The sequence below is a fragment of the Mustelus asterias genome, chromosome 22 (genome assembly GCF_964213995.1).
Source record: "Mustelus asterias chromosome 22, sMusAst1.hap1.1, whole genome shotgun sequence".
Taxonomy (NCBI): Eukaryota; Metazoa; Chordata; class Chondrichthyes; order Carcharhiniformes; family Triakidae; genus Mustelus; species Mustelus asterias.
Genome location: NC_135822.1, coordinates 19,443,228 through 19,453,561, shown reverse-complemented (window position 1 = coordinate 19,453,561; position 10,334 = coordinate 19,443,228). Strand labels below are relative to the sequence as shown.

The window sequence follows — 10,334 nt, the reverse complement described above, 5'->3', positions numbered from 1 at the left end:
GCATGCTTCAATTTACCTGAGCCCCTGTGTCCACCATGTCTAAGTTTGGTCTCCAAACACCAGACCCCAAGTCATCTTCAAATGTAAGGTGTTCATCTAGGCTGTATTTTCCTCGTCTCCTTCCCAGGGGCTTTGGTGTCAGAGTCGCTGCATTCAGATCTAGAGAATGGGGGGGGGGAATGCATTAGACACATTAATGGCTTCACTACAACTTACATAAAAGACAAGGTAAGACCAATGAGGGGAAGTGTTGCTTCCAACAAAGCTGCATATTGATAAGAATAATTGATTAGTGAAATATGTATCGGCTTGTGCTACAATTAGCCAAGACCCAAAACTCCATTTATTATAACTGAGGTAGTGAACCATTGCAGACGACTATCTCCTTGCTTCAAACAGCACTGGTGGCATAAAGGTCTGAAGGGGGTCTCCTGCATTTCATTGAGGCTTCATCCATTGCATAGGGTTCATAACTTCTGACCAAGCTTGGAGACAATGCAAAGTTGCTCAACCTTAGAAAATGCCTGCTTACTGGTGAGATATAGAGTGTATCCAAATACCTCCAGGTTGGATCTCCTCATTCATATACTACAGCCATGACTAGTTACATCAACAGACAGATGCATGCGCAAGATATATTTGCTCAAAGTGCACTGATGCACCTAGTGTCTGTATCACCCACTGAGACACAAAGCCACAGAGAAAGCAAAGATCTCTGGCTCAGTCCCTACTTGGTACTGATTTAATCAATCAGTACCAAGTACCAAGTAACTCACTACATCCCTCACCTACATCCCTTGGCTGTGACACCCCACAGATTGAAAAGCATCCTTATATACACTGTCCAGACATCCAATGCTAAAACAGCTACTTGGATAAAACAGCAGAGGACAAACAGTCATTACAAAACTAGATGACAGGTGAAAATAAATTGGCAGATAACACATACATACAGAGTTATGCACCATCAAACCACCCAGGGAAATTATTAAACTATTTTCTCCATTGAAACACATGTTGGCACAAACCTGTATGTGGAAATCTGAAATATTCTTCATCTATCGAATACCACTTGTGTGAGCTTTGATGATCAGTGGACCTGAGGAGAAGGAGGACAGTTTTTAAAATCAGTTTTTCATTCATTTTCAAGATGTAGGTGTTGTTGGCAAGGCTGGTATTTATTGCCCATCCCTAATTACCCTTGAAAGGTGACAGTGAGCCACCTTCTCCTCGAACTGTGATGATCAATGTAGTGAAGGGTTACCACAGTGTTGTCAGATTGGGAATTCTAGGATTTTGACCCAACTATAATGAAAGAATGCTTTCCTTTAAATAGGGGAGTTCACTTTAATGTATCCCTTGAACTGAATCTCAAAACTATCCTGGTTGTTAGTGGCTTGACATATTATTGAAATAAGGTTTAAATGTGAACAAATCTCCAACTTACATATATTGATATATTTCCAAATCAAGATGGTGTGTGACTTGGAGGGAGGCTTGGAGGTGGTGGTGTTCCCATGTGCCTGTGGTCCTTATGCTTCTAGGTGGAGGAGATCATGAGTGCTGTCAAAGAATCCATACCATAGTACATTCTGTGGATAGTACACACTGTGCACTGGTGGCGGAGAGAGTGAATTTTGGGATGCCAGTCCAGTGAGCTGCTTTGTCCTGGATGACATCGACCTTCTTGAGTGTTTTTGGAGCTGCACTCATCCAGGCAAGTGGAGAGTATTCTTTCACACCCTGGGAAATCTAACCTAAAGTGGTCTCCCTGTGTGTGCTGGTTTATCAACAACTCGCTAGCTAATGCCATCAACAACCAAACACCTGAAAATGGCATCCTTGGATTGAAGGCATCAAATAACCAATGATCTCTTTTAAGATTAACCACCAAGATTATTGGTCCAGACTCTGCATTTATCAACTCTTCAGAGATTGAAGATCTCCACAGAGTAAAGTGTGAAACCTTGTTAAGGGAACTTAGAATGTGATTGGCATTCTTGCCCTTCCAAAAAACAATCAACTTAAACCCCCCCGCCACCCATGCTAAATGCAGATCTATGGAATCCACAAAATATTGTGCCAATAATAATGCAAATATGGTTTAGTTGCAAACATCCAGGCAAACCTAATTATTAAAAAAAATATGAAGATATCCTGGCGGCTGACACCTCATGCTTCTCCATAACAATTAGAGTGGGTGTGCTGACTATTGTGAATGTTCACAAGCCACCATGGTCAACTATCACCCTACTAACCATCAACAACTCAGCTATTTACATTGGTGATTTCAACAGCTACCATTGTATGTGGGGCTATCAGGAAGCAGACTGAGTGGCAGAGAATGCTTGAGTGCAACTTTTTCACTCCCCGACATTGATATTTGTAATGACTTTAACGAAGCCCACGATGTGGACCTCTTAGAACTCCCAGATTAAGGCAGGATTTCCTTGTTCAATCAGGGAGCCCTACATGTGTATATAATGTGGAGTGTCAGGGTTACTGGCAGTCTAGGTTTATACTCTGTACGAGGAAGTAGCTGTCTGAGTGTTGCTTACTATGTAAATAAATCTAAATCTAAATTTGGTGAAGGGGCACTGGCCTCACCGGGGTTATTTCAATATTCCTCATCAAAATGAACATAAAATACAACACACAAAACCCCCCAAAATGGATACATACCAGGATCTCTTTCTCCGACAGCAGAATATAATTGCAATGATGATGACAATGATGAGGAGCAGGCCAGCTGCCAATACACCAAACAGCACACCATAGAATCTCGAATTCCTTATGAATATTCCACAGTTTTTCCCTGTATATTGGTAAAAGGTTTGTTGATAACACCTGCCAGAGGAATTCAGAATGAAGGTGGATGAAGGGTTATCCAATAAGAGCGAAGACCATCCCAATAACCAGCCTGTGACATCCATGACCACCAGTTGAGTAAATTAACAAATAAAAGTCAGGGGTTGTGCTCCACCAATGGTTTAATGGCTAAAGGTCTCACCTGGTATGTTATACAAACCAGGAAGGTCTTCTTTCTGATTTTCTGTTCAGTGTCTATTTAGTTAAACCCAGACTCTGTGATAGTTAGAATGTTCGATTTAGCCTCACTGCTCAAGTTTGACATGGGAGCATTCTTATCTCTGAATCTGAAGGTCATGGTTTCATCTCCCACTCCTGAGACATTATCCAGGCTGAGACATCAATACAGGACTGGAGGTGTGCTGCAATGTTGAAGGAGCAGTACAGAGGGAGTGCTGCATTATTGGAGGAGCAGTACCGAGGGACTGTTCCATTGTCAGAGCAGTAACACTGAAGGAGTGCTGCCTAGATGAAGGGGTAGTACTGAGGATTGCTGCATTGTCGAAGGAGCAGTGCAGCATTCAGGAAAGAATGCTGCACTGTAGGATGAGCAGTACTGAGGGAATGCTGCACTGGTAGAGGGTCAGGATTGATGGTGTCAAGCTTGCCATTAGAGATGCCATCTACTGAATGTAACACTAATCTAAAGGACCATCTGACCTTTCAGATCAATGTTAAAAGTTGTATGACATTATTTATAGAAGAGCAGGGAAACTGTTCCTGCAGATTGGCCAACATTTATCCCTCAACCAGATAGATTCATTGGTTATTTATCTAACATGCTGGAATTTGCTGTGCACAAATTGGTTGCCAACACTTCCCAATATTACGGGGGGATTCTCTGGTCCCGCTAGCTCCTGGCAAGTATTGCGATAGCCCAGAGAATCCGGTATCGGCGTAAAAGCGGGTTTTGCATCAGGTGCCAAACCTGTTGCGACCCTCCCAGGCTGCACTGCTAGCCCCATAGCGGGCAGGAACATGATGCATATTAAAATCCACAAATTTAAATATAATTAGCAAGCTTGCAGTCCGAGTCAAATAGTTCTTGCTATTTACCTGTGCCCCAGCGGGATCTGTACCAGGCGGGTTTACATACAGGTCCTCATGCAGGCATGAGGTTTATCTGACCCGACTCCTGACTCAAGCTCCCCCCTCCCACAGATACTCCACATAAAGCCCCCTCCCCCTTCAGACCCCTCCACTCAGGTTATTTTAGGTCACACATCTTGGCTGTGCCAACGGTGGCACCCTGGCACACTGGCATTGACACCTGGCCTTGCACCTTGAGCACCGCGGGGGCTCGAGGAGGTAGGTCAACTGGCCATTTGCCCCTCTGTTGCCACCAGGCTGCAGAGGGAGAGCCCCTCAAAGGTCCTGGGAGTTGGGTGGGCTTGGGCTAGGGGCAAGGGTTGACTTTGCAACTCTCTGCGGGGAAGGGGGTATTGTGGCTGGACTGCCCCTTGTAGCCCTGGCAGACCTGAAGCTCACCCCTGGCATGGTGATTTCAGATAGCCCTTTGATTACATCTGTTTTCCTACCGGTCTGCTGTGAAAATTCTGAAGTGGCCAGGTCATTTTAGTCCCCATGCCCCCCAGTTAAAAATGGCAGCCCAGTCTTGGAACAGTGGGGCTGGTCAGTGGGTCGTCCTCTATGAAGAAATTAGAGGCTGCTAATGTCAGGTTTCCCGAATGTGTTGTCATTTAATTGTATTTCAGGAGAATTGCGGCCCACAAAATGGTCTACAGTTCACTGCTGGAATTCTCTGATTGTTCACACCCTGCAGCCACTGCCAGCAAGAACAGAGAATTTGGTGCTCAGTCAAATCTCCGTCCACTTCAGTGGTAAGAGTTTTAACAACACCAGGTTAAAGTCCAACAGCTTTATTTGGTAGCAGATGCCATGGCATTTGCTACAAAATAAACCTGTTGGACTTTAACCTGGTGTTGTTAAAACTCTTACTGTGTTTACCCCAGTCCAACGCCGGCATCTCCACATCATGACACTTCAGTGGTACCAGGGAATTGCAGCGCTGCGGGCAAGGTCTGAGAATCCAACCCCACATGTACTCCACTGATTATGAAGCACTTTGGGCTAAGGATATGAAAGACAGTCGCTGAAATGTTGCTGCCATTAACACCAGGAGGATCTTACAGTCCCGCTAACAGCCCCCCCCTGGTTTTCCCAGCGGCAAAGTGTGCGTTCAATGACACCATGGGACCATAGGATCCCACCATGAGCAAGCGGTGTACTGTCTCCTGCCACTGCGAAACACACTGTGGTGGGGTGGAGGTAGGGGGAGAAACATCTCGCAATGCAAGCTCTTTCTTATCATCCAGGATTCCCATTTCTGGTCAATTCCTGCTAGTGCGTTTGGATGTAAAGTCTCAGGAAGGGCACTTGTGATCTCCTGATATGCATGGCCCATGTCTGAGGCCACTGTCAGCTGTATAGACTCATAAAATTAGCCATTCACTGCCTATGTGCATACATGAAGAATGGACAAATATACCATGTGCTGGAGGGTAGTTAGTGCCAGTGGAATCCTGTCACAGGAAGAGGTAACAACTTCAGGAGAGGAGGGAAGCTCATTGCAAAACAATCTAGAATAGTTACTTACTCGCAAACAGAGCCATGAGCTTGATTGAGACATTGCCCATTATGGTTACAAAAGTCTGGATTCACTTTACAGGGTCCTTGACACATGCAATAAATTCCATTGCGGCAGTTCACCTTGTAATGTTCAAAGTTGAGAGAACATGTAATATTCAATTCTGTGATATCTAAAAGAATGAAAAATAGAAGAGTGTCAGGATTTTGGATGTCTCACAGAGAACACAGACAACATGTTGTCTTCTGTTTAGAAACAATAGTCATACCCTAACTCTTTACTGAGACACCCAAGTGAGAGCAGAAGCCTAGAGAGCTTGGCACCATCTAGGTTAGAAAGAATAGAAAGAAAGACAAGACAGATCATGAGACAGTGGTTAAGTTAAGCCAAGTCACGTTTCTTCCTTATTCATTCTCCTGAAGATAATATCTCCTTGCTAGGATTTGGTTCCAAAGACAGTACCTTCCTATTCTCCCTATGTAATCCTAGACAGTGACCATCATCTGGCCACTCAAGTGTGGAGGGCAGTAAGATTCTGCAGAGAGATGTACCCAAGCACGAACCAACACTTTCAGGAGAGAAGCATAGAAGAAAAGGGTAAAAGAAATTCAGGAAGTTTTTATACTCCATACCTGTGAGTGTAATACCTACTTTTGATGGGTGGAACTGGAACATAAACTTGGGTGAGAGTCACTGTGTGACCCACAGAGCCTGTGAGGTTTCCCAGTGCATCTGTGTTGTTAACAATACTGAGCAGCTTTGTTTCTAGGTCATTGTTTAAATAGTTGATTTCTGTCTGATTGTTGCTGTAGTTATACAGTCCACTGCTGTTTGCCATAATGCTTCCTGCTCTATGGAGGAAAACAGTCCAGTGTTAGATTACAGGATCTGGATCAAAGAGCAGCATAACACCCTAAGACAGAGCAAGGAGCGGAGAGTCTGGAGGAAAGTGAATTCAGACTTGAGAGAGTATAGGGATGGGGCAGCATAGCAATGGGAGAATTAGAAGTAGAGATGGTAAGAGGACTGTTAACATTGCACAGTTGTTTAAAAAGTGAGACCAAGTTATTTGAGGCCAGTCTGCCTGACCTCTGCAGTGAGTAAATTTCTGAGGACTTCAATTGGAAAGGCATGGATTAATCAAGCACAATCAGCACGGATTTGTTGAGGGAAAGTCATCGAAACATAGGAACAGGAGTAGGTCATTCAGTCCATTAAGCTTGCTGCGCCATTCAATACAATTATGGCTGATCATCCACTTTAATGCCTTTTTCCCCACACTATCTCCATATCCCTTTATGACATTGGTATTTAAAAATCTGTCAATCTCTGCTTTAAACATACCCAAATAACTGAGCTTCCACAGCCCCCTGGGATTGAGAATTCCAAATATTCACAAACATTTCATCTCAGTCCAAAGTAACTTCAGCCTTATCTTGAAATTGTGTCCCCTGGTTCTAGACTCCCCAACCAGGGGAAACATCTGACCTACACCTACGCTGTCTATCCCTTTAAGTATTTTGTAGTTTTCAATGAGATCACCTCTCATTCTTCAAAACTCTCGAGAATATAGGCCCTGTTTCCCCAATTTCTCTTTATAGGGCAGTCCTGCCATTCCCATCCACCACCTTAAACATTCACTCCTTCCACCACCAATGCACAGTGGCTGCAGCGTATAATACAGTCAAGATGCACTGCACTTTAAAGGTACTCAAAATCATGTGGGTCTCGATGGAGTAGATAGGGAGAAACTGTTCCCACTCGTGAAAGGATAAAGAACAACAGGGTGCAGATTTAAAATAATTGGCAAAAGAGACAATAGTGATATAAGGAGACCTTTTTTACAAGGCAATGGTTTAGGCCTGGAACACACTCACTGAGAAGGTGATGGAGGCAGGTTCAATCGAAACATTCAAAGGGGAATTAGACTGTTATCTGAAAACTAAGAACATACAGGGTTACCGGGAGAAGGCAAGAGAATGGCACCCAGTGAATTTCTCAGTCAGAGAGCCAGTACAGACACAATGGGCTGAATGGCCTCCTCCTGCATTGTAACAATTCTGGTGAACAAGTCTGGTGAACGTTTGCTGCACTCCATCTATGGCAATAATATCTTTCCTAAGGTAAGGGGACCAAAAGTACCCACACTACTCCAGGTCTCCAGGCGTAGTCTAACCAAGGTTCTACACAATTGAAGCAAGACTTAGCTATCCATGTACTCAAATCCTCTTGCGATAAAGAGCAACATACCATTAACCTTCCTAATTGCTTGCTGCCCCTGCATGTCTGACTAATTTAATTTTTTTTGAAGAGGTAGTGTGTTTGATTTGACCTACTTGGATCTTAGAAAGGCTTTTGACAAAACCCTACATCACTGGTAAAAAAAAGTAAAAACCCATAGGATCCACAGGAAAGTGGCAATTTGGATCCATAATTGGCACAGTGGCACGGAATAAATGGTTATGGTGAATGGATGTTTCCAGTGGAGCTCATAGGGCTCAAAATGTCATCCCTCTCTTATATATATCAATGATTTAAATGATTAAAAAGTTTACAGATGATCAAAAAATGGCCTTGTGATTGATAGTGAGGAAGAAAGCTATGGTCTGCAGGAAGATATCAATGGACTGATGGTGGAAAAGTAGCAAAATGAAATTCAATCCAGAGAGATATATGGTCATGTATTTTCAGACAGCAAGAAAGCAAAGGGAAAAAACAATAAATGGAGAAGTCCTAGAGTGTAGAAGTACAGAGGGACCTTGGAGAGCATGTCCACAAATTCCTGAAAGTAACAGGACAGGTAAAGGAAGAAGACACATGAGATATTTGCCTTTATTAGCCGAGACATGGAATATAAGAGCAGGGAAGGAATGCTGGAAGTGGATAAAACATTAGTTAGGCCAGTTCTGGTCACCACATTATAGCAAGGATGAGGTTACACTGGAGAGGGTACAGAGAAGATTTACGTTGTAAGGACTGGAAAACATTAGTTATGAGGAAAGCTTGGATTGGCTGGCATTTCCTTTGGGAGCTGAGGAGAGATTTAAAGGGGGCTGAGGAGAGATTTAATTGAGGTGTATAAAATTATGAGAGTCCTAGATAGGTCTATGTCATACTGAGTCTTGGCTGAGAATGCAGAAATCCATTATTCTTGTTGAAACACCTGAGCCCCAGAGAAAACATTGAATGATCGACAGCTTTGGCTCTCTGATGTTAATTTCACAATTTTACAAATGCTTAGTGGTTTCAAGGGCTATCTGTTTCTGTAATCGATACTTTAAAGGGTCTGGATGATTGACATTTTTATTGCTTTGTAGTAGAATGACTTTTATAACACGGTGGAAAGTAATGAAGGAATGACTTTAAGCTTTTCTTTACACAATTATCATTCTCGGGTTCATTAGTTCCATAAAATGTATAGACAATGGTCATGGAAGTGCCATAGCTTGAGAAGCCATGGGAGTGGAGGGAGTGTTATAGCTTGGCATAAGGGTTATGAGGGAATATGGGGGACGTGGATAGCCATCGAACCATCATTTGGAATTGGAGGTGTGTGCGTGTGTGTGTGTGTGTAGGGGGGGGGGGTCCTTCCCTTGGCATATGGGGCATGAGAAATCAATGGAGATTGGGTGGGTGCCATGAGGCATGGAGAGAAGTTGGGGGTGTGTGAGGGGGAGGGCTGGATGGCCTTTCTATTTTTCTTTTAACCAGGACAAAGTCTCACAGAACCAAGGCAGGCCTTTTAAAACCATTCACCTCGGCACTCATCAGGCCCTGTGACTGCCTCCAACCTTTTCCCCGGGTTAGCTGGCCCAACTCCAGCCTGCACCCACCCTCTGACAAGAAGCATCCATCTTTATGGGCACTTCCTCCTGAGGTGGGCTGGCAGAGACTCCATCCACCCACCTCAGTGATGAAAATCCAACCATATATTTCAAACCAATTGGTTGTAAACACATTGGGATGTTTGGAGGTTGTGAAAGGCTATGTAAAATTAATCCTTTCTTTCCTTTTTATACCTCTTCCTCCTATCATCTGTCTCCCTTATTTCTACCACCTGTCGTCTTATACCATCCTGACCTGTGCTCATTATGTGGACAATATGACTCTATGACTAAAATTCCAAGTGTAGCAGGAGTACTGTTGTTGTTGAATCCAATCCAACCTTACCCAATGTGGGTACAAGGCAGTAGGAGGTGGAGGGTTGGGGGGGGGGGGGGAAGGGGGGGAAGAGGAGGCGGGGTGGGGGGGTTGTTGGGTAAGCAAGCACTGGTCAAGAAGCTTGGCTGATTTCCTCCCTACACTGAGACTAATTGTCTCACGTAACTGCAGCAAGACCAAGATCAACAAATCTGGGACATACGTAATCAAATTTGCACCCTCTGGTATGTGAAGTGAGCCACTCATTTCCTTTACTAACTGAAGCAGGGGCCTAAATAAACACATCTACATTAGGTCTTTGACTACATAAAACAAAGTATTGGACTGTGATGGGAAACTTATAAAAGTTGGTGGCTATATTAGTTTATTCGTTTGGAGTTTTTTTTAGCCCCCGGGAGCACTTTATTGAGGAAATCATTGGCTGAAAAGCTGAAGAGATTTTCTACAACATACCGGAGTTCATTAATTACCACTTTGTGAAAGTGTCTTGGTGAAGCCTTTTTGTACAGTGGAGTCAGCTGTAAGAAACAAAGGAGGTTAATTCAAACTAAAGCTATGAATAGTTTACAAATTTACTGACACTAAGGAATGTAACTGAATGTTGACTTTCAAAACAAATGCAAAAAGAAAGTGGATAGCTGTGTGAGTTACAGACTGTATTCTAATTGAGGAATTGAGGTGCTGATGCGTGATATAA

General features: G+C 43.5%; 1 protein-coding gene across 1 annotated transcript; it reads right to left on the bottom strand.

Annotated features, from left to right (window-relative positions):
- Positions 1-901: 901 nt before the first annotated feature.
- Positions 902-10,134, bottom strand: LOC144510246 (uncharacterized). The gene is made up of 6 exons (XM_078239740.1): positions 10,091-10,134; positions 6,128-6,327; positions 5,486-5,648; positions 2,683-2,847; positions 1,029-1,099; positions 902-909 (listed from the first exon to the last, which is right to left on the bottom strand). Exons 2-6 carry the CDS (start codon positions 6,312-6,314, stop codon positions 902-904), a joined length of 594 nt encoding a protein of 197 aa, XP_078095866.1. The 5' UTR covers positions 6,315-6,327; positions 10,091-10,134.
- Positions 10,135-10,334: the final 200 nt, after the last annotated feature.

Coding starts and splice junctions, on each gene's coding strand:
- LOC144510246 (XM_078239740.1), bottom strand. CDS start 6,314: ATGGCAAACAGCAGTGGACTGTATAACTACAGCAACAATCAGACAGAA. Junction 5,649..6,127: donor TCCAGTTCCACCCATCAAAA/GTAGGTATTACA, acceptor TCATTCTTTTAG/ATATCACAGAATTGAATATT. Junction 2,848..5,485: donor GCTCATGGCTCTGTTTGCGA/GTAAGTAACTAT, acceptor TTCCTCTGGCAG/GTGTTATCAACAAACCTTTT.